Raw genomic sequence first — 26,143 nt, forward strand, 5'->3', positions numbered from 1 at the left:
GAATAAGACACATGTACAACACCTGGATGACTTTATTGATGAATAAGACACATGTACAACACCTGGGTGACTTTATTGATGAATAAGGCACATGTAAAACACCTAGGGGACTTTATTGATGAATAAGACACATGTACAACACCTGGGTGTCTTTATTGATGAATAAGACACATGTACAACACCTGGGTGACTTTATTGATGAATAAGACACATGTACAACACCTGGGTGACTTTATTGATGAATAAGACACATGTACAACACCTGGGTGACTTTATTGATGAATAAGACACATGTACAACACCTGGGTGACTTTATTGATGAATAAGGCACATGTAAAACACCTAGGGGACTTTATTGATGAATAAGACACATGTACAACACCTGGGTGACTTTATTGATGAATAAGACACATGTACAACACCTGTGTGACTTTATTGATGAATAAGACACATGTACAACACCTGTGTGACTTTATTGATGAATAAGACACATGTACAACACCTGGGTGACTTTATTGATGAATAAGACACATGTACAACACCTGTGTGACTTTATTGATGAATAAGACACATGTACAACACCTGGGTGTCTTTATTGATGAATAAGACACATGTACAACACCTGGGTGACTTTATTGATGAATAAGACACATGTACAACACCTGGGTGACTTTATTGATGAATAAGACACATGTACAACACCTGGGTGACTTTATTGATGAATAAGACACATGTACAACACCTGGGTGACTTTATTGATGAATAAGACACATGTACAACACCTGGGTGTCTTTATTGATGAATAAGACACATGTACAACACCTGGGTGACTTTATTGATGAATAAGACACATGTACAACACCTGGGTGACTTTATTGATGAATAAGACACATGTACAACACCTGGGTGACTTTATTGATGAATAAGACACATGTACAACACCTGGGGGACTTTATTGATGAATAAGACACATGTACAACACCTGGGTGACTTTATTGATGAATAAGACACATGTACAACACCTGGGTGACTTTATTGATGAATAAGACACATGTACAACACCTAGGTGTCTTTATTGATGAATAAGACACATGTACAACACCTGGGTGACTTTATTGATGAATAAGACACATGTACAACACCTGGGTGACTTTATTGATGAATAAGACACATGTACAACACCTGGGTGACTTTATTGATGAATAAGACACATGTACAACACCTGGGTGACTTTATTGATGAATAAGACACATGTACAACACCTGGGTGACTTTATTGATGAATAAGACACATGTACAACACCTGGGTGACTTTATTGATGAATAAGACACATGTACAACACCTGGGTGACTTTATTGATGAATAAGACACATGTACAACACCTGGGTGACTTTATTGATGAATAAGACACATGTACAACACCTAGGTGTCTTTATTGATGAATAAGACACATGTACAACACCTGGGTGACTTTATTGATGAATAAGACACATGTACAACACCTGGGTGACTTTATTGATGAATAAGACACATGTACAACACCTGGATGACTTTATTGATGAATAAGACACATGTACAACACCTGGGTGACTTTATTGATGAATAAGACACATGTACAACACCTGGATGACTTTATTGATGAATAAGACACATGTACAACACCTGGGTGACTTTATTGATGAATAAGACACATGTACAACACCTGGGTGACTTTATTGATGAATAAGACACCTGTACAACACCTGGGTGACTTTATTGATGAATAAGACACATGTACAACACCTGGGTGACTTTATTGATGAATAAGACACATGTACAACACCTGGATGACTTTATTGATGAATAAGACACATGTACAACACCTGGGTGACTTTATTGATGAATAAGACACATGTACAACACCTGGATGACTTTATTGATGAATAAGACACATGTACAACACCTGGGTGACTTTATTGATGAATAAGACACATGTACAACACCTGGGTGACTTTATTGATGAATAAGACACATGTACAACACCTGGGTGACTTTATTGATGAATAAGACACATGTACAACACCTGGATGACTTTATTGATGAATAAGACACATGTACAACACCTGGGTGACTTTATTGATGAATAAGACACATGTACAACACCTAGGTGACTTTATTGATGAATAAGACACATGTACAACACCTAGGTGACTTTATTGATGAATAAGACACATGTACAACACCTGGATGACTTTATTGATGAATAAGACACATGTACAACACCTGGGTGACTTTATTGATGAATAAGACTCATGTACAACACCTGGGTGACTTTATTGATGAATAAGACACATGTACAACACCTGGATGACTTTATTGATGAATAAGACACATGTACAACACCTGGGTGTGGTTGTACCCACGGACCGTGGTCCATAAGCCACTGTGGTTCTTAACGTACCCATGGACCGTGGTCCATAAGCCACTGTGGTTCTTAACGTACCCACGGACCGTGGTCCATAAGCCACTGTGGTTCTTAACGTACCCATGGACCGTGGTCCATAAGCCACTGTGGTTCTTAACGTACCCATGGACCGTGGTCCATAAGCCACTGTGGTTCTTAACGTACCCATGGACCGTGGTCCATAAGCCACTGTGGTTCTTAACGTACCCATGGACCGTGGTCCATAAGCCACTGTGGTTCTTAACGTACCCATGGACCGTGGTCCATAAGCCACTGTGGTTCTTAAGGGAACCCATGGACCGTGGTCCATAAGCCACTGTGGTTCTTAACGTACCCATGGACCGTGGTCCACAAGCCACTGTGGTTCTTAACGTACCCATGGACCGTGGTCCATAAGCCACTGTGGTTCTTAATGTACCCACGGACCGTGGTCCATAAGCCACTGTGGTTCTTAACGTACCCATGGACCGTGGTCCATAAGCCACTGTGGTTCTTAATGTACCCACGGACCGTGGTCCATCAAGCTGTCAGTTTTATCCGGCTTTGGAAATGCCGGTCATGGTCTTCTTAAACGACCGAGCCCTAATACTATCTTGGGGTATTCTGGGGTAACTTAGGGACAGGTCACCATACTTGTGACCAGCAGACAGACGGGTCACCATACTTGTGACCAGCAGACAGACGGGTCACCATACTTGTGACCAGCAGACAGACGGGTCACCATACTTGTGACCAGCAGACAGACGGGTCACCATACTTGTGACCAGCAGACAGACGGGTCACCATACTTGTGACCAGCAGACAGACGGGTCACCATACTTGTGACCAGCAGACAGACAGGTCACCATACTTGTGACCAGCAGACAGACGGGTCACCATACTTGTGACCAGCAGACAGACGGGTCACCATACTTGTGACCAGCAGACAGACAGGTCACCATACTTGTGTCCAGCAGACAGACAGGTCACCATACTTGTGACCAGCAGACAGACGGGTCACCATACTTGTGTCCAGCAGACAGACGGGTCACCATACTTGTGTCCAGCAGACAGACAGGTCACCATACTTGTGTCCAGCAGACAGACGGGTCACCATACTTGTGACCAGCAGACAGACAGGTCACCATACTTGTGACCAGCAGACAGACAGGTCACCATACTTGTGACCAGCAGACAGACAGGTCAGCATACTTGTGTCCAGCAGACAGACAGGTCACCATACTTGTGACCAGCAGACAGACGGGTCACCATACTTGTGACCAGCAGACAGACGGGTCACCATACTTGTGTCCAGCAGACAGACGGGTCACCATACTTGTGACCAGCAGACAGACAGGTCACCATACTTGTGACCAGCAGACAGACAGGTCACCATACTTGTGACCAGCAGACAGACAGGTCACCATACTTGTGACCAGCAGACTGACAGGTCAGCATACTTGTGACCAGCAGACAGACAGGTCACCATACTTGTGACCAGCAGACAGACAGGTCAGCATACTTGTGACCAGCAGACAGACAGGTCACCATACTTGTGACCAGCAGACAGACAGGTCACCATACTTGTGACCAGCAGACAGGTCACTATACTTGTGACCAGCAGACAGACAGGTCACCATACTTGTGACCAGCAGACAGACAGGTCACCATACTTGTGTCCAGCAGACAGACAGGTCACCACACTTGTGCTCAGCAGACAGACAGGTCACCATACTTGTGACCAGCAGACAGACAGGTCACCATACTTGTGACCAGCAGACAGACAGGTCTCCATACTTGTGACCAGCAGACAGACAGGTCACCATACTTGTGTCCAGCAGACAGACAGGTCACCATACTTGTGTCCAGCAGACAGACAGGTCAGCCTACTTGTGACCAGCAGACAGACAGGTCACCATACTTATGTCCAGCAGACAGACAGGTCACCATTCTTGTGACCAGCAGACAGACAGATCACCATACTTGTGACCAGCAAACAGACAGATCACCATACTTGTGACCAGCAGACAGACACGTCACCATACTTGTGACCAGCAGACAGACACGTCACCATACTTGTGACCAGCAGACAGACAGGTCACCATACTTGTGACCAGCAGACAGACAGGTCAGCCTACTTGTGACCAGCAGACAGACAGGTCACCATACTTATGTCCAGCAGACAGACAGGTCACCATACTTGTAACCAGCAGACAGACAGATCACCATACTTGACCAGCAGACAGACAGGTCACCATACTTGTGACCAGCAGACAGACAGGTCACCATACTTGTGACCAGCAGACAGACAGGTCACCATACTTGTGACCAGCAGACAGACACGTCACCATACTTGTGACCAGCAGACAGACACGTCACCATACTTGTGACCAGCAGACAGACAGGTAACCATACTTGTGACCAGCAGACAGACACGTCACCATACTTGTGTTATTGTTAGAGGTCACCACTAGAGGTCATTAGAGGTCACCACTAGATGGTATTACTAGAGATCACCACTAGAGGTCACTAGAGGTCACCAGTCTTAAGTAGGTGGGTGGTGGTGGGCAGAGAACATTGAACTCTGAGTGGGGGTGTAAGTTTGGACTGGAGGTCAAGGGGAGGTCACGAGAGGTCAGAGGTCACATGGGGAGTTTGACAGGTGATGTGCCTGGCCTCTTGTAGGTGGGTGATGGTGATACTGAGGTGTAGGTGGGTGATGGTGATACTGGGGTGTAGGTGGGTGATGGTGATACTGGGGTGTAGGTGGGTGATGGTGATACTGGGGTGTAGGTGGGTGATGGTGATACTGGGGTGTAGGTGGGTGATGGTGAGACTGGGGTGTAGGTGGGTGATGGTGAGACTGGGGTGTAGGTGGGTGATGGTGATACTGGGGTGTAGGTGGGTGATGGTGATACTGGGGTGTAGGTGGGAGATGGGGATACTGGGGTGTAGGTGGGTGATGGTGATACTGGGGTGTAGGTGGGTGATGGTGATACTGGGGTGTAGGTGGGTGATGGTGATACTGGGGTGTAGGTGGGTGATTGTGATACTGGGGTGTATGTGGGTGATGGTGATACTGGGGTGTAGGTGGGTGATGGTGATACTGGGGTGTAGGTGGGTGATGGTGATACTGGGGTGTAGGTGGGAGATGGGGATACTGGGGTGTAGGTGGGTGATGGTGATACTGGGGTGTAGGTGGGTGATGGTGATACTGGGGTGTAGGTGGGTGATGGTGATACTGGGGTGTAGGTGGGTGATGGTGATACTGGGGTGTATGTGGGTGATGGTGATACTGGGGTGTAGGTGGGTGATGGTGATACTGGGGTGTAGGTGGGTGATGGTGATACTGGGGTGTAGGTGGGTGATGGTGATACTGGGGTGTAGGTGGGTGATGGCGATACTGGGGTGTAGGTGGGTGATGATGATACTGGGGTGTAGGTGGGTGATGGTGATACTGGGGTGTAGGTGGGTGATGGTGATACTGGGGTGTAGGTGGGTGATGGCGATACTGGGGTGTAGGTGGGTGATGATGATACTGGGGTGTAGGTGGGTGATGGTGATACTGGGGTGTAGGTGGGTGATGGTGATACTGGGGTGTAGGTGGGTGATGGTGATACTGGGGTGTAGGTGGGTGATGGTGATACTGGGGTGTAGGTGGGTGATGGTGATACTGGGGTGTAGGTGGGTGATGGTGATACTGGGGTGTAGGTGGGTGATAGTGATACTGGGGTGTAGGTGGGTGATGGTGATACTGGGGTGTAGGTGGGTGATGGTGATACTGGAGTGTAGGTGGGTGACAGTGATACTGGAGTGTAGGTGGGTGATAGTGATACTGGAGTGTAGGTGGGTGATAGTGATACTGGGGTGTAGGTGGGTGATGGTGATACTGGGGTGTAGGTGGGAGATAGTGATACTGGGGTGTAGGTGGGTGATAGTGATACTGGGGTGTAGGTGGGTGATGGTGATACTGGGGTGTAGGTGGGTGATAGTGATACTGGGGTGTAGGTGGGTGATGGTGATACTGGGGTGTAGGTGGGTGATGGTGATACTGGGGTGTAGGTGGGTGATGGTGATACTGGAGTGTAGGTGGGTGATAGTGATACTGGAGTGTATTTGGGTGATGGTGATACTGGAGTGTAGGTGGGTGATAGTGATACTGGGGTGTAGGTGGGTGATGGTGATACTGGGGTGTAGGTGGGTGATAGTGATACTGGGGTGTAGGTGGGTGATAGTGATACTGGGGTGTAGGTGGGTGATGGTGATACTGGGGTGTAGGTGGGTGATGGTGATACTGGAGTGTAGGTGGGTGATAGTGATACTGCAGTGTAGGTGGGTGATAGTGATACTGGAGTGTAGGTGGGTGATAGTGATACTGGGGTGTAGGTGGGTGATGGTGATACTGGGGTGTAGGTGGGAGATAGTGATACTGGGGTGTAGGTGGGTGATGGTGATACTGGGGTGTAGGTGGGTGATAGTGATACTGGGGTGTAGGTGGGTGATAGTGATACTGGGGTGTAGGTGGGTGATAGTGATACTGGGGTGTAGGTGGGTGATGGTGATACTGGGGTGTAGGTGGGTGATGGTGATACTGGGGTGTAGGTGGGTGATGGTGATACTGGGGTGTAGGTGGGAGATAGTGAAAAAGAGAGTGAGGTATCACACACACACACACACACACACACACACACACACACACACACACACAAAGAAGGCCGCAGACGGAGTACAGTCTAGGGGGTCAGAGACTACAAACCTCACTCAAGGAAAAAGATCTTGGGGTGAGTATAACACCAGGCACATCTCCTGAAGCGCACATCAACCAAATAACTGCTGCAGCATATGGGCGCCTAGCAAACCTCAGAACAGCATTCCGACATCTTAATAAGGAATCGTTCAGGACCCTGTACACCGTATACGTTAGGCCCATATTGGAGTATGCGGCACCAGTTTGGAACCCACACCTAGCCAAGCACGTAAAGAAACTAGAGAAAGTGCAAAGGTTTGCAACAAGACTAGTCCCAGAGCTAAGAGGTATGTCCTACGAGGAGAGGTTAAGGGAAATCAACCTGACGACACTGGAGGACAGGAGAGATAGGGGGGACATGATAACGACATACAAAATACTGAGAGGAATTGACAAGGTGGACAAAAACAGGATGTTCCAGAGATTGGACACAGTAACAAGGGGACACAGTTGGAAGCTAAAGACACAGATGAATCACAGGGATGTTAGGAAGTATTTCTTCAGCCACAGAGTAGTCAGTAAGTGGAATAGTTTGGGAAGCGATGTAGTGGAGGCAGGATCCATACATAGCTTTAAGCAGAGGTACGATAAAGCTCACGGCTCAGGGAGAGTGACCTAGTAGCGATCAGTGAAGAGGCGGGGCCAGGAGCTCGGACTCGACCCCCGCAACCTCAACTAGGTGAGTACAACTAGGTGAGTACACACACATGGGAGAGAGGACTGGGAGGCAGAGCTCACGCGAAGAGAGGAGGAGTGGGGAAGGAAGCTGGAAGAGATCAGCAAGAAAATGGAAGAGAAAATAGCTGAGTAGAGCAGGAAATGGGAATTACAAATCACAGCAGCTAGAGCTAATATACAGAGCTTAGTAGAAAAACTAAAGAGTCTGAAACAGCCTAAAGAACCGAAGGACAGTACAGCCATGACAACAAGAGCTACTATACCAGTCACTGATGAGGGGACAGTAGGGGACAAAGGAGATATACTGTACGCGATGACCCTGTCGGACCCAAGGGGAGCCTGGGAAAAGGCAGGGAGAACAGCAAGAACTAATGAGGGGACTAAAGTCAATGGAGCTTAACTATACACAGGGATGGATATGGGGTGCACATAAACTAGCCACTTTGGTGGCAAAATCTAATCTATACACAGAGGCTCTAACAGATAACTGCTATGTCCAGGAACAAATAAGCAGAGGGACACCAGATAGGGAAGAGACAGTAAGAAGCAATGCATCAATGGCAGTGGGAAGATGAAAGGGAGAGGGTCATTTTTGTCTATGGGCTCCAAGAAGTAGATGGGGAAACTTATGACGCAATGAAACAGGAGGAGAAAAAAACGATTGAAAGCATCATGAAAGCAATAGGAGAGGACGACATGACTGAGCTGACAAATTTTCAGAGAATTGGGTGGTTTGCGAGGGGAAAAAAGCGTCCAGTCGAAGTGATTTTCAAGGCAGAGTCAGCTCGAAACCGGATCCTGCAGGAGAAAGCACACCTAAGGGACAATCAGGTGTTCCAGAGTGTGTACCTCAACCGAGACAGAACACAAGAAGAAAGGATGACACTGAAAGAGAGGGTGCAACATCACAAGGAGGTATGGGAGGCAAGGAAGGTGGAGAGCAGGAGAAATCAGGCCCACGTGGAAGAACAAACACAACCCCCTCCAGTACCACCCACAGAAGGAACGCAACCATGGGAATCCCAAAGCAACCAAACGACCTAACCCAAAACCCACTCACTGCACCCTCTGCCCCCATCCCCCTCAGTACAAACCCCACTCCCACAGAAACCCACAGTAACCCACACATCCCCCTCTGCATAAACCCCACCCCCACAGTAACCCTCAGAAACCCGTACATCCCCCTCAGCTCAAACCCCACTCCCACACAAACCCACAGTAACCCACACAATGTACCCTCTCCCCCCCTCCCCCTCACCACAAACCCCACCCCTCACAGTAACCCACAGCAACTCACACACTGTACCCTCTATCCCCATCCCCCTCACCACAACCCCCTTCCCCACTGTAACCCCCATAGGCCCTCTTCCCCCATCCCCCTCACCACCACCCCCATCCCCACTGAAACCCCCCATAGGCCCTCTGCCCCCACACCCCACACCACAGACCCCACCCCCACACCAACCCCCTATAGGCCCCTGCTTCCCCTAACCCACCTCTCTCCCCAGACCACAGTTGTTGAAAAGAAGTTGAAGGTTTGGTACACGAACGTGGATGGAAAAAAGAATAAATGTGAGAAGTGGCATGAAAGAATCAAGGAGATGTACCCAGACATTGTAGCGGTTACAGAAACAAAACTCACTGGGATAATAACAGATGCAGTCTTCCCACCCGGATATCAGATCCTGAGGAAGGATAGAAGGAGCAGGGGGGAGGAGGGGTTGCACTACTAATAAAAAACCGGTGGGGTTATCAAGAAATGGAAGGAATGGACGAGATTGGAGAAAGGGATTACATAGTAGGTACAGTTCAGTCAGAGGAACACAAGGTAGTCATTGCAGTTATGTATAATCCACCACAGAACTGCAGGAGGCCAAGAGAGGAATATGATGAGTGCAACAGAGCAATGGTGGACACTCTAGCTGAGGTGGCAAGAAGGGCTCACTCAAGTAGAGCGAAGTTAATGGTCATGGGTGACTTCAATCACAGGGAGATTGATTGGGAAAACCTGGAGCCACATGGGGGGTCCCAAAACATGGAGAGCCAAGATGATGGATGTGGTGCTAGCAAATCTCATGCACCAACATGTTAGGGATACTACCAGAGAGAGGGGAGGATGAACCAGCAAGACTGGACCTCGTGTTCACCCTGAGTAGCTCAGACATTGAGCACATCACATATGAATGGCCCCTTGGAGCTAGTGACCATGTAGTTATGAGCTTTGAATACATCGTGGAGCTAAATGTGGAGAGGGTAACAGGAGTAGAAAGGAAAAAGCTAAACTATAAAAGGGGGGACTATACAGGAATGAGGACCTTCCTGCAGGAGGTTCAGTGGGAAATGGAGTTGGTAGGAAAATCAGTAAATGAAATGATGGACTTTGTAACAACAAAATGCAAGGAGGCAGAGGAAAGGTTTGTTCCCAAGGGTAACAGAAATAATGGGAAGGACAGAACGAACCCCTGTTTTACCCGAAGGTGCAGGGAGGCAAAAACTAAGTGCTCTAGAGAATGGAGAAAGTACAGAAGGCAAAGGACTCAGGAGAATAAAGAGATTAGTCGACGAGCCAGAAACGAGTATGCAATAAGGAGGGAGGCTCAGCAGCAGTATGAAAATGACATAGCATCGAAAGTCAAGTCTGACCCGAAACTACTCTACAGCCACATCAGGAGGAAGACAACAGTCAAGGACCAGGTAATCAGGCTGAGGAAGGAAGGTGGGGAGCTCAAAAGAAACGACCAGGAGGTATGTGAGGAGCTCAACATGAGATTTCAGGAAGTATTTACAGTGGAGGCTGAAGGGACAACGGGAAGACAAAACAGTGGCGTACAGCAACAAGGGATATACCAACAAGTGTTGGATGAATTACACACAACTGAGGAGGAGGTGGAGAAGCTCCTAAGTGACCTTGATACCTCAAAGGCAGTGGGACCGAACATCTCTCCGTGGGTCCTTAGAGAGGGAGCAGGGACACTACATGTGCCACTAACCAAAATCTTCAACACTTCCCTTGAAACTGGGCAACTACCTGAAGTATGGAAGAAGGCAAATGTAGTCCCCATCTTTAAGAAGGGAGACAGAAATGAAACACTAAATTATAGACCAGTGTCACTGACATGTATAGTATGCAAAGTCTTGGAAAAGATTATCAGGCGGAGAGTGGTGGAGCACCTGGAGCAGAACAAGATTATAAACGACAGCCAACACGGATTTATGGAAGGCAAATCCTGTGTCACAAACCTACTGGAGTTTTATAACAAGGTAACTGAAGTAAAAAATGAGAGGGAGAGGTGGGTTGATTGCATTTTCTTGGACTGCAAGAAGGCCTTCGACACAGTTCCTCACAAGAGATTAGTACAGAAGCTAGAGGAACAGGCACATATGACAGGAAGGACACTGCAGTGGATCAGAGAATACATGACAGGGAGGCAACAACGAGTCATGGTACGTGATGAGGTATCACAGTGGGCGCCAGTGACGAGCGGGGTCCCACAGGGGTCAGTCCTGGGACCAGTGCTATTCTTGGTATATATGAACGACATGATAGAAGGGATAGACTCAGAAGTTAATGAGGAGAATTAAATCAGAAGCAGACCAGACAGGTCTACAAAGAGACCTGGACAGGCTGGATGTGTGGTCCAGAAACTGGCTCCTAGAATTTAACACCGCCAAATGCAAAGTCATGAAGATTGGGGAAGGGCAAAGAAGACCGCAGACAGAGTATAGGCTAGGTGGCCAAAGACTGCAAACCTCACTCAAGGAGAAAGATCTGGGGGTGAGTATAACACCGAGCATGTCTCCGGAAGCACACATCAACCAGATAACTGCTGCAGCATACGGGCGCCTGGCAAACCTGCGAACAGCGTTCCGATACCTCAGTAAGGAATCGTTCAAGACACTGTACACCGTATACGTCAGGCCCATACTGGAGTATGCAGCACCAGTTTGGAACCCACACCTAGTCAAGCACGTCAAGAAATTAGAGAAAGTGCAAAGGTTTGCAACAAGACTAGTCCCAGAGCTACGGGGATTGTCCTACGAAGAAAGGTTGAGGGAAATCGGCCTGACGACACTGGAGGACAGGAGGGTCAGGGGAGACATGATAGCGACATACAAAATATTGAGGAATAGACAAGAGGGACAGAGACAGGATGTTCCAGAGATGTGACACAGCAACAAGAGGTCACAATTGGAAGCTGAAGACTCAGATGAGTCACAGGGATGTTAGGAAGTATTTCTTCAGTCACAGTGTTGTCAGGCAGTGGAATAGTCTGGCAAGTGATGTAGTGGAGGCAGGAACCATACATAGCTTTAAGACGAGGTATGATAAAGCTCATGGAGCAGGGATAGAGAGGACCTAGTAGCATTCAGTGAAGAGGCAGGGCCAGGAGCTGAGTCTCGGCCCCTGCAACCACAATTAAATGAGTACACACACACACACAAACACACACACACACACACACACACACACACACACACACACACACACACACAAACTGGTCAACGGGGCGGTGCCTCGACCCTCGTACAGACAATTAGGCAAGCACACACGACTTGCCTGTGTCTTTACAGCCAAAAATGGGCGTGCGGGTCACTGTGACCCTGTACACCCACGCTCACGCCCACACTCTCCTGCCCTGGATCAGGACCGCTTACACTGACATGACCCACTGACCTCGGACAACCCTGGTGGGCTCCATAGTGGGCAGAGGGTGGGTCAACTTTCCACTGTGACCTGTGACCTGTTGGATCACCAGGAACTGATGTTTGTATTGGTGACCTGTTGTTACCAGAGTACACTGAACCAGAGTACACTGGACCAGAGTACACTGGACCAGAGTACACTGAACCAGAGTACACTGGACCAGAGTACACTGAACCAGAGTACACTGGACCAGAGTACACTGAACCAGAGTACACTGGACCAGAGTACACTGAACCAGAGTACACTGGACCAGAGTACACTGAACCAGAGTACACTGGACCAGAGTACACTGAACCAGAGTACACTGGACCAGAGTACACTGAACCAGAGTACACTGGACCAGAGTACACTGAACCAGAGTACACTGGACAAGAGTACACTGAACCAGAGTATACTGGACCAGAGTACACTGGACCAGAGTACACTGAACCAGAGTACACTGGACCAGAGTACACTGTACCACAGTACACTGGACCAGAGTAAACTGAACCAGAGTACACTGGACCAGAGTACACTGAACCAGAGTACACTGGACCAGAGTACACTCGACCAGAGTACACTGGACCAGAGTACACTGAACCAGAGTACACTGGACCAGAGTACACTGAACCAGAGTACACTGGACCAGAGTAAACTGAACCAGAGTACACTGGACCAGAGTACACTGTACCACAGTACACTGGACCAGAGTAAACTGAACCAGAGTACACTGGACCAGAGTACACTGAACCAAAGTACACTGGACCACAGTACACTGGACCACAGTACACTGAACCAGAGTACACTGGACCAGAGTACACTGAACCAGAGTACACTAGACCAGAGTAAACTGAACCAGAGTACACTGGACCAGAGTACACTGAACCAGAGTACACTGGACCAGAGTACACTGAACCAGAGTACACTGGACCAGAGTACACTGTACCACAGTACACCGGACCAGAGTAAACTGAACCAGAGTACACTGGACCAGAGTACACTGAACCAGAGTACACTGGACCACAGTACACTGGACCACAGTACACTGAACCAGAGTACACTGGACCAGAGTACACTGAACCAGAGTACACTAGACCAAAGTAAACTGAACCAGAGTTCACTGGACCAGAGTACACTGAACCAGAGTACACTGGACCAGAGTACACTGTACCACAGTACACTGAACCAGAGTACACTGGACAGAGTACACTGAACCAGAGTACCCTGGACCAGAGTACACTGTACCACAGTACACTGAACCAGAGTACACTGGACCAGAGTACACTGTACCACAGTACACTGGACCAGAGTAAACTGAACCAGAGTACACTGGACCAGAGTACACTGAACCAGAGTACACTGGACCAGAGTACACTGGACCACAGTACACTGAACCAGAGTACACTGGACCAGAGTACACTGAACCAGAGTACACTAGACCAAAGTAAACTGAACCAGAGTACACTGGACCAGAGTACACTGAAACAGAGTACACTGGACCAGAGTACGCTGTACCACAGTACACTGAACCAGAGTACACTGGACCAGAGTACACTGAACCAGAGTACACTGGACCAGAGTACACTGTACCACAGTACACGGAACCAGAGTACACTGGACAAGAGGACATTGGACCAGAGTACACAGGACAAGAGTACACAGTACCAGAGTAAACTGGAGCAGAGTACACTGAACCAGACTACAGTGGACAAGAGTACAGTAGACAAGAGTACACTAGACCAGAATACACTGAACCAGAGTACACTTGATCATAGTACACTAGACCAGAGTACATTAGACAAGAGTATATTGATATTTAAATGTATATTGGACCAGAGTACACTGTACCAGAGTACACTAGACCAGAGTACACTGGACCAGAGTACACGTACTAGAGGACACTATACCAGAGTAGATTAGACATGAGTACATTGGACCAGAGTGCACTGAACCAGAGTACACTAGACCAGAGAACATTAGACAAGAGTACTTTGAACAATAGTACACTAGACCAGAGTACACTGGTCCAGAAAGCATTGTACACGAGTACACTGGAGCAGAGTATATTAGACATGAGTACACTAGACCAGACTACATTAGGCCAAAGTACATAAACTAGAGTACACTTGACTAGAGTTCACTGGACCAGAGTACACTAGAAAAGAGTACATTAGACCAGAGTACACTAGACCAGAGTACACTGGACCAGAGTACACTGGACCAGAGGACACTAGACCAGAGTACATTTGACCAAAGTACAGTACACCAGAGTATATTAGACAAGAGTACACTAGACCAGAGTACACTAGACCAGAGTACACTAGACCAGAGTACACTAGACCAGAGTACACTAGACCAGAGTACACTAGACCAGAGTGCACTAGACAAGAGTACATTAGACCAGAGTACACTATACCAGAGTACACTGGACCAGAGTACACTAGACCAGAGTACACTAGACCAGAGTACACTAGACCAGAGTACACTAGACCAGAGTACACTAGACCAGAGTACACTAGACCAGAGTACACTAGACCAGAGTGCACTAGACCAGAGTACACTAGACCAGAGTACACTAGACCAGAGTACACTAGACCAGAGTACACTAGACCAGAGTACACTAGACCAGAGTGCACTAGACAAGAGTACATTAGACCAGAGTACACTATACCAGAGTACACTGGACCAGAGTACACTAGACCAGAGTACACTGGACCAGAGTACACTAGACCAGAGTACACTAGACAAGAGTACACTTTACCAGAGTACACTAGACCAGAGTACACTAGATCAGAGTACACTAGACCAGAGTACACTGGACCAGAGTACACTGGACCAGAGTACACTAGACCAGAGTACACTAGACCAGAGTACACTGGACCGGAGTACACTGGATCAGAGTACACTAGACCAGAGTACACTAGATCAGAGTACACTGGACCAGAGTACACTAGACCAGAGTACACTAGACCAGAGTACACTAGACCAGAGTACACTAGACCAGAGTACACTGGACAAGAGTACACTGGACCAGAGTACACTAGACCAGAGTACATTGGACAAGAGTACACTAGACCAGAGTACACTAGACCAGAGTACACTGGACAAGAGTACACTGGACCAGAGTACACTAGACCAGAGTACACTAGACCAGAGTACACTAGACCAGAGTACACTGGACAAGAGTACACTGGACCAGAGTACACTAGACCAGAGTTCACTAGACCAGAGTACATTTGACCAGACTACATTAGGCCAGAGTACACTTGACCAGAGTTCACTGGACCAGAGTACACTGGACCAGAGTGCACTCGACCAGAGTACACTAGATCAGAGTTCACTATACCAGAGAACATTAGACCAGAGTACACGTGACCAGAGTACCATGGACCAGAGTACACTCGACCAGAGAACACTTTACCAGAGTACACTGGACCATAGTACACTAGACCAGAGTACACTTGACCAGAGTACACTAGACTAGGGTACACTTGACCAGAGTACACTTGACCAGAGTACACTAGACCAGAGTACATTGGAACAGAGTACACTGGACCATAGTACACTTTACCAGAGTACACTGGACCAGAGTACACTGGACCATAGTACACTAAACCAGAGTACACTTTACCAGAGTACACTGGACCAGAGTACACTGGACCAGAGTGCACTGGACCAGAGTGCACTAGACCATAGTACACTCGACCAGAGTACACCGGACCAGAGTACACTAGACGAGACTACGCTGGACCAGAGTACTCTGGAGCAAAGTACACTAGACCATAGTACACTAAACCAGAGTACACTTTACCAGAGTACACTGGATCAGAGGACACTGGACCAGAGTACACTCGACCAGAGTACACTTCACCAGAGTACAGTGGACCAGAGTACACTGGAGCAGAATGCACTGCAGCAGAGTACACTAGACCAGAGTATACTAGACCAGAGTACACTGGACCAGAGTACACTAGACCAGAGTACACTAATCCAGAGTACACTAGACCAGAGTACACTGGACCAGAGTACACTAGACGAGACTACGCTGGACCAGAGTACTCTGGAGCAGAGTACACTAGACCATAGTACACCAAACCAGAGTACACCTTACCAGAGTACACTGGACCAGAGTACACTGGACCAGAGTACACTCGACCAGAGTACACTTCACCAGAGTACAGTGGACCAGAGTGCACTGGAGCAGTATACACTGGAGCAGAGTACACTAGACCAGAGTACACTGGACCAGAGTACACTAGACCAGAGTACACTGGACCAGAGTACACTAGACCAGAGTACACTGGACCAGAGTACACTAGACCAGAGTACACTAGACCAGAGTACATTGGATCAGAGTACACTAGACCAGAGTACACTGGACCAGAGTACACTGGACCAGAGTACACTGGATCGGAGTACACAAGACCAGAATACACTGAACCAGAGTACACTGGATCAGAGTAAACTAGACCAGAGTACACTGGACCAGAGTACACTTCACCAGAGTACACCGGACCAGAGTACACTGGTCCAGATTTCACTGGACCAGAGTACTCTGGACCAAAGTACACTTGACAAGAGTACAATGGACCAGAGTACACTAGACCAGAGTACACTGGACTAGAGTGCACTGGACCAGAGTACACTGGATCAGAGTACACTTTACCAGAATACACTGGACCAGAGTACACTGGACCAGAGTAAACTGGACCAGAGTACACTGGACCAGAGTACAGTGGACCAGAGTACACTAGACCAGAGTACACTGGACCAGAGTCCACTGGACTAGAGTGCACTGGACCAGAGTACACTGGATCAGAGTACACTTGACCAGAATACACTGGACCAGAGTACACTGGACCAGAGTACACTGGACAAGAGTACACTGGACCAGAGTACACTGGACCAGAGTACACTGGAACAGAGTACCCTGGAGCAGAGTACACTGGAGCAGAGTACGCTGATCCAGAGTACCTTTGACCAGAGTACACTGGATCAGAGTACACTGGGCCAGAGTACACTGGACCCTAGTACACTGGACCAGAGTACACTGGACCAGAGTACACTGGACCAGAGTACACTGGACCAGAGTGCATTGGATCAGAGTACACTGGGCAGATTACACATGACCAGAGTACACATGACCAGTGTACACTGGAGCAGAGTACACAATACCAGAGTACACTGGACCAGAGTACACTGGAGCAGAATACAATGGACCAGAGTACACTAGAGCAGAATACACTGGACCAGAGTACACTGGAGCAGAGTACACTGGACCTGAGTACACTGGACCAGAATACACAGGAGCAGATTACACTGGTCCAGAGTACACTGGACCAGAGTACATACACACATAAGGGTGGGCATGGGCGGCCATCGCGGTGGGTGAAATGCGCTCTGGTTTAAGTGGGCGGTGGGTTAAGTGTGCGTTGGGTTAAGTGGGCGGTGGGTGAAGTGTGCTGTGGGTGAAGTGGGTTCTGTGTTAAGTGGGCGGTGGGTGAAGTGGGCGGTGGGTGAAGTGGGCGGTGGGTGAAGTGGGCGGTGGGTGAAATGGGCGGTGGGTTACACGCACAGGTTGGACCTAGTAGTGACGAGCGAAGATTCTGGGCTGGGAGCTGTGACTTGACCCCTGCAACCACAATTAGGTGAGTACACACATACACACACACACACACACACACACACACACACAGATGATGTGAAGTTAATGAGAAGAATCAAATCGGACGAGGATCAGGCAGGACTACAAAGAGACCTGGACAGGCTACAAGCCTGGTCCAGCAACTGGCTCCTTGAGTTTAACCCTGCCAAATGCAAAGTCATGAAGATTGGGGAAGGGCAAAGAAGACCGCAGACACAATATAGTTTAGATGGCCAAAGACTGCAAACCTCACTCAAGGAAAAAGATCTGGGGGTGAGTATAACACCGAGCATATCTCCTGAGGCGCACATCAATCAGATAACTGCTGCAGCATACGGGCGCCTGGCAAACCTACGGATAGCGTTCCGATACCTCAGTAAGGATTCGTTTAAGACTCTGTATACCATTTACGTCAGGCCCATACTGGAGTATGCAGCACCAGTTTGGAATCCACACCTAGTCAAGCACGTCAAGAAATTAGAGAAAGTGCAAAGGTTTGCAACAAGACTAGTCCCAGAGCTACGGGGATTGTCCTATGAAGAAAGGTTGAGGGAAATCGGCCTGACGACACTGGAGGACAGGAGGGTCAGGGGAGACATGATAACGACATATAAAATACTGCACGGAATGGATAAGGTGGACAAAGACGGGATGTTCCAGAGATGGGACACTGACACAAGAGGTCACAATTGGAAGTTGAAGACTCAGATGAATCAAAGGGATGTTAGGAAGTATTTCTTCAGTCATAGAGTAGTCAGGCCGTGGAATAGCCTAGAAAGTGACGTAGTGGAGGCAGGAACCATACATAGTTTTAAGGCGAGGTATGATAGAGCTCATGGGGCAGGGAGAGAGAGGACCTAGTAGCAATCAGCGAAGAGGTGGGGCCAGGAGCTATGACTCGACCCCTGCAACCACAAATAGGTGAGTACACACACACACACAGGTAAGAAGGGAGGCCCAAAGACAATACAAAAATGACATAGCAGCGAAAGCTGTTGTACAGCCACATCAGGAGGAAAACAACAGTCAAGGACCAGGTAATCAGGCTAAGGAAGGAAGGAGCGCAGGTCACAAGGAACGACCACGAAATATATGAAGAACTCTACATAAGATTCAAAGATGGAGATGTGGGGTGCACCATCAAGCGTTGGACACAATACATACAACCTAGGAAGAAGTAAAGAGGCTTCTGAGTGAGTTAGATACCTCAAAGGCGATGGTGCCGGATAACATCTCTCGATGGGTCCTGAGAGAGGGAGCAGAGGCGCTATGTGTAACACTAGCAACAATATTCAATACATCTATATAAACAGGGCGACTACCTGAGGTATGGAAGACAGCAAATGTTGTCCCAGTTTTTAATAAAGGAGACAGACACGAAGCATTAAACTACAGACCAGTGTCACTGACATGTATAGTATGCAAAGTCATGGAGAAGATTATCAGGAGAAGAGTGGTGGAACACCTAGAGGAGTGGTGGAGCACCTAGAGGAGTGGTGAAGCACCTAGAAAGGAATGATCTCATCAACAGCAGACAACATGGTTTCAGGGACGGGAAATCCTGTGTCACAAACCTACTGGAGTTCTATGACATGGTGACAGCAGTAAGACAAGAGAGAGAGGGGTGGGTGGATTGCATTTTCTTGGACTGCAAGAAGGCGTTTGACACAGTTCCACACAAGAGATTAGTGCAAAAACTGGAGGACCAAGCAGGGATAACAGGGAAGGCACTACAATGGATCAGGGAATACTTGTCAGGAAGACAGCAGCGAGTCATGGTACGTGGCGAGGTGTCAGAGTGGGCACCTGTGACGAGTGGGGTCCCGCAGGGGTCAGTCCTAGGACCAGTGCTGTTTCTGGTATTTGTGAGCGACATGACGGAAGGAATAGACTCTGAGGTGTCCCTGTTTGCAGATGACGTGAAGTTGATGAGAAGAATTCACTCGATCGAAGACCAGGCAGAACTACAAAGGGATCTGGACAGGCTGCAGACCTGGTCCAGCAATTGGCTCCTGGAGTTCAATCCCACCAAGTGCAAAGTCATGAAGATTGGGGAAGGGCAAAGAAGGCCGCAGACGGAGTACAGTCTAGGGGGCCAGAGACTACAAACCTCACTCAAGGAAAAAGATCTTGGGGTGAGTATAACACCAGGCACATCTCCTGAAGCGCACATCAACCAAATAACTGCTGCAGCATATGGGCGCCTAGCAAACCTCAGAACAGCATTCCGACATCTTAATAAGGAATCATTCAGGACCCTGTACACCGTGTATGTTAGGCCCATATTGGAGTATGCGGCACCAGTTTGGAACCCACACCTAGCACACACACACACACAGAGGCAGACAAACAGACAGACACTCACACACACACACACACACACACACACACACACACAGAGGCAGACAAACAGACAGACACTCTCACACACACACTCAGACATGCTCAGCATCTCTGAGTGGTCACATCAGAATACATAAATAGTAGTTAATGATCCAGCTAACAGCCAATCACCAGCAGCACGTACCAGCCGACAGCCAATCACCAGCAGCACGTACCAGCCGACAGCCAATCAGAATCTTTAATACATCTCTCACTCTCTCTCTCTCTCTCTCTCTCTCTCTCTCTCTCTCTCTCTCTCTCTCTCTCTCTCTCTCTCTCTCTCCCTCTCTCTCTCTCTCTCTCTCTCTCTCTCTCTCTATGCAAGAGACAGGTGCACTAAGAGAGAGAAATGATTAGTGGAATTATGAGGTGTGTGTGTGTGTGTGTGTGTGTGTGTGTGTATGTACTCACCTATTTGTGGTTGCAGAGGTCGAGACTCAGCTCCTGGCCCCGCCTCTTCACTGATCGCTACTAGGTCCTCTCTCTCCCTGCTCCATGAGCTTTATCATACCTCTTCTTAAAACTATGTATGGTTCCTGCCTCCACTACGTCACTTGCCAGACTATTCCACTTCCTGACTACTCTATGACTGAAGAAATACTTCCTAACATCCCTTTGACTCATCTGAGTCTTCAACTTCCAATTGTGACCCCTTGTTACTGTGTCCCCTCTCTGGAACATCCTGTCTCTGTCCACCTTGTCTATTCCTCAGTATTCTGTATGTCGTTACCATGTCTCCCCTGACCCTCCTGTCCTCCAGTGTCGTCAGACCGATTTCCCTTAACCTTCCTTCATAGAACATTTCCCTGAGCTCTGGAACTAACCTTGTTGCAAACCTTTGCACTCTCTCTAGTTTCTTTACGTGCTTGGTTAGGTGTGGGTTCCAAACTGGTACTGTATATTCCATATGCTGCAGCAGATATCTAGTTAATGTGTGCTTCCGGAGATATGCTCGATGTTATACTCACCCCAAGATCCTTTTCCTTGAGTGAGGTTTGCAGTATTTGGCCACCTAGCCTATACTCCGTCTGCAGTCTAACCCTTCCATCATGTCATTCACATATACCAAAAACAGCACTGGTCCCAGGACTAACCCCTGTGTGACCCCGCTTGTCACAGGTGCCCACTGTGATACCTCGTCACGTACCATGACTCGTTGTTGCCTCCCTGTCAGGTATTCTCTGATCCACTGCAGTGTCCTTCCTGTTATACGTGTCTGATCCTCCAGCTTCTGTACTAATCTCTTGTTAGGAACTGTGTTGAAGGCCTTCTTGCAGTCCAAGAAAATGCAATCAACCCACCTCTCCCTCTCGTGTCTTACTTCAGTTACCTTGTCATAAAACTCTAGTAGGTTTGTGACACAGGATTTTCCCTCCATGAATCCGTGCTGGTTGTCGTTTATAATCATGTTCTGTTGCAGGTGCTCCACCACTCTCCTCCATGACTCTGCATACTACACATGTCAGTGACACAGGTCTGTAGTTTAGTGCCTCTTGTCTGTCTCCTTCCTTAAAAATGGGGACTACATGTGCCATCTTCCATACCTCAGGTAGTTGTCAAGTTTCAAGGGATATGTTGAAAATTGTGGTTAGTGGCACACACAGCATCTCTGCTCCCTCTCTAAGGACCCACAGAGAGATGTTGTCCAGTCCCATCGCCTTTGAGGTATCAAGGTCACTTAGCAGCTTTTTCACTTCCTCCTGAGTTGTGTGTATTTCATCCAGCACTTGTTGGTATATCCGTTGTTGGTGTACCCCTCTTGTCTGATCTCCCGGAGACCTTTCTGTCTCCATTGTAAATACTTCCTTAAATCTCATGTTGAGCTCCTCAAATACTTCTTGGTCCTTTCTTGTGACTTCCCCACCTTCTTTCCTCAGCCTGATTATCTGATCCTTGACTGTTGTCTTCCTCCTGATGTGGCTGTACAACAGTTTCAAGTCAGACTTGACTTTCGATGCTATGTCATTTTCGTACTGTCACTGGGCCTCCCTCCTTATCTGTGCTTATTTGTTTCTGGCTCTTCGACTGATCTCTTGATTTTCCTGGGTTCTTTGTCTTCTGTGCTTTTTCCATTCTCTAGTGCACTTAATATTTACCTCTCCACACCTTTTTTTTTAGCTACTCTTCTAAGCTCTGTATCTTAGCTTCTGCTGCTATGGCATATAGCTCCCATTTCCTGCTCTCTGTAGCTATCCTCTCCTCTATTTTCTTGTTAAGCACTTCTAGCTTTCTTCCCCACTCTTCCTCCCTTTTCGTGAGCTCTGCCTCCCAATTTTATCTCCTAGGGTCGTCCACCAGTCCCCTGGTTATCTATCCGGCTCTTTGGATACCCTTTTTTTGTGTTTGTGTGTGTGTGTGTACATGACCTTGGTTGTACAGAACGCACACACACACACACACACACACACACACACACACACACACACACACACACACACACACACACACACACACACACACACAAACACACACTATAGAACACACACACAACACACACACACACACACACACAAACAACACACACACACACACACACGCGCACACACACACACACAAACAACACACACACACACACACATGTATACTTTTATTATTATTATTATTATTATTATTATTATTATTATTATTATTATTATTATTTGCAGGTGAGATGGCATCTATCAACTGTTCTACCGCCATCACACGGTCAGTAGACTTCAGCAGTCAGTTCTTATACCAACCACAACTACCACCCCAACCACTATTACTACCACAACTACTACCCCCAACCACTATTACTACCACAACTACTACCCCCAACCACTATTACTACCACAGCTACCACCCCCAAACACCACACCATCCACTACCACCCCACCAACCACAACTACCACCTCTAACCACTATACCAACCACTACTACCCCACCAACCACTATGCTAACCACAACTACCACCTCTAACCACTATACCAACCACTACTACCCCACCAACCACTATGCTAACCACAACTACCACCTCTAATCACTATTCCAACCACCATTACCCCACCAACCACCATTACCACCAGCTGCTCTCAACCTACCTACCACAATCTCTATATAAGTCCCAGATTGTCCACAACTAACTATATATATATATATATATATATATATATATATATATATATATATACATATGTGTGTGTGTGTGTGTGTATAACGTTTGATTGGTCATCATTATTTGGGTGTCCCTTATAGTGAGAGTGCACTCTGTGAGTGTGTACTGATGTTCGTTATACCAGATTGCTTTATAGTTTATCCATTGTGTGGGTAAGTGGTCTGTTGTCTCTGATATTAGGACCTCGTTCAAGGTTCCTGTGTCTGTTCTGTCTCCTGGGGACCTCATTCAAGGTTCCTGTGTCTGTTGTGTCTCCTGCGGACCTCGTTCAAGGCTCCTGTGTGTGTTCTGTCTCCTGGCTACCTCGTTCAAGGCTCCTGTGTCTGTTCTGTCTCCTGGGGACCTCGTTCTAGGCTCCTGTGTCTGTTCTGTCTCCTGGGAGACCTCATTCTAGGCTCCTGTGTCTGTTCTGTCTCCTGGGGTCCTCATCCTAGGCTTCTGTGTCTGTTCTGTTTCCTGGGGACCTCATCCTAGGCTCCTGTATCTGTTCTGTCTCCTGGGGACCTCATCCTAGGATTCTGTGTCTGTTCTGTCTCCTGGGGACCTCATCCTAGGCTCCTGTGTCTGTTCTGTCTCCCGGGGACGTCATCCTAGGCTCCTGTGTCTGTTCTGTCTCCCGGGGACGTCATCCAAGGCTCCTGTGTCTGTTCTGTTTCCAGGGGACGTCATCCTAGGCTCCTGTGTCTGTTCTGTCTCCCGGGGACGTCATCCTAGGCTCCTGTGTCTATTCTGTCTCCTGGGGACCTCATCCTAGGCTCCTGTGTCTGTTCTGTCTCCTGGGGTCCTCATCCTAGGCTTCTGTGTCTGTTCTGTCTCCTGGGGACCTCATCCTAGGCTCCTGTGTCTGTTCTGTCTCCTGGAGACGTCATCCTAGGCTCCTGTGTCTGTTCTGTCTCCTGGGGACGTCATCCTAGGCTCCTGTGTCTGTTCTGTCTCCTGGGAACCTCATCCTAGGCTCCTGTGTCTGTTCTGTCTCCTGGGGACGTAATCCTAGGCTCCTGTGTCTGTTCTGTCTCCTGGGGACGTCATCCTAAGCTCCTGTGTCTGTTCTGTCTCCTGGGGACCTCATCCTAGGCTCCTGTGTCTGTTCTATCTCCTGGGGACGTCATCCTAGGCTCCTGTGTCTGTTCTGTCTCCTGGGGACGTCATCCTATGCTCCTGTGTCTGTTCTGTCTCCTGGGGACGTCATCCTAGGCTCCTGTGTCTGTTCTGTCTCCTGGGAACCTCATCCTAGGCTCCTGTGTCTGTTCTGTCTCCTGGGGACGTCATCCTAGGCTCCTGTGTCTGTTCTGTCTCCTGGGGACGTCATCCTAGGCTCCTGTGTCTGTTCTGTCTCCTGGGGACCTCATCCTAGGCTCCTGTGTCTGTTGTGTCTCCTGGGGACGTCATCCTAGGCTCCTGTGTCTGTTCTATCTCCTGGGGACGTCATCCTATGCTCCTGTGTCTGTTCTGTCTCCTGGGGACCTCATCCTAGGCTGTTCTGTAGGACTCGTTTGCATCCTTATCTGAACCAGTGCTGTTTTTAGGACGATTGGAGGTCCATTCTTGCGAGTGGTACTTTAAGCGGACCGGTAAACTAGTCGATCGGCTTGGTTTCCAGTTGGAAAGTTGACTATGGGGATATCTAGGTGTCTTGCTCTGGTGTCTAGGTGTCTTGCTCTGGTGTCTAGGTGTCTTGCTCTGGTGTCTAGGTGTCTTGCTCTGGTGTCTAGGTGTCTTGCTCTGGTGTCTAGGTGTCTTGCTCTGGTGTCTAGGTGTCTTGCTCTGGTGTCTAGGTGTCTTGCTCTGGTGTCTAGGTGTCTTGCTCTGGTGTCTAGGTGTCTTGCTCTGGTGTCTAGGTGTCTTGCTCTAGTGCCCACGTGACAGCCTTTCAGTACAGTGTTACAAGACCGTCACAAGACTAGCTGGTCCACTGTCACCACCTCCATGACTCGTGCTTCTCATAGAATAATCCCAGACGTCAGTGAAATTGTTAATTACGATCACTGTCTTCGCTTTTAACACACTTTTCAATGTTCCTCTCTGATTCTGAGTTACTTCTCCCATTCTACCTTCCTTCTTCCCTTCACCCTCTCTATCTCTTTTGTGTACCTCCTTTGCGAGGCGTCCAAGACTCGAATCTTCTCCACCTTTCCGAGATTTCACTGCTATGTGCTAGGTACAGTGGTACCTCTACATAACGGGTTCTTAGCCGGGGTATCCATACCCATTAGGGGTATGGGAATCGCATAATGGGACTCGATCTCCTGACCAATATAAACAGAAAAGAATTGCATTACGACCCCAGAGCTGCGATTCTTTGCATCCTGTTATCCTCCGTGTTCAGAACTGGCTATGTCGCCTCTTAGGCAAACATGGAGGCATTATGTACCCCTGGGTCCCTGGATATTCTGGAATCCAGGGACACGGAACTCTCAGACTCTTCAAGTTCCACAGCCTCTCCTGGAACT

General features: G+C 48.2%; 1 protein-coding gene across 3 annotated transcripts in view; it reads left to right on the forward strand.

Annotated features, from left to right (window-relative positions):
* The window catches only part of LOC128700985 (leucine-rich repeat neuronal protein 3), a 120,260-nt gene that overhangs the window by 8,907 nt on the left and 85,210 nt on the right, over positions 1-26,143 (forward strand). For 2 of the 3 annotated variants that reach the window (XR_011391004.1, XM_070079727.1), the window contains exon 2: positions 23,203-23,242. The exons of the other annotated variant lie outside the window; for it this stretch is intronic. Coding sequence is in view for 1 of the 2 variants with exons in the window: in XM_070079727.1 (XP_069935828.1) it covers positions 23,208-23,242 (35 nt within the window). In the remaining variant the exon portion in view is untranslated. The remainder of the gene's footprint in view (positions 1-23,202; positions 23,243-26,143) is intronic. 3 annotated transcript variants of the gene reach the window in all.

Source organism: Cherax quadricarinatus, unplaced genomic scaffold (assembly GCF_038502225.1).
Source record: "Cherax quadricarinatus isolate ZL_2023a unplaced genomic scaffold, ASM3850222v1 Contig7, whole genome shotgun sequence".
NCBI lineage: Eukaryota > Metazoa > Arthropoda > Malacostraca > Decapoda > Parastacidae > Cherax > Cherax quadricarinatus.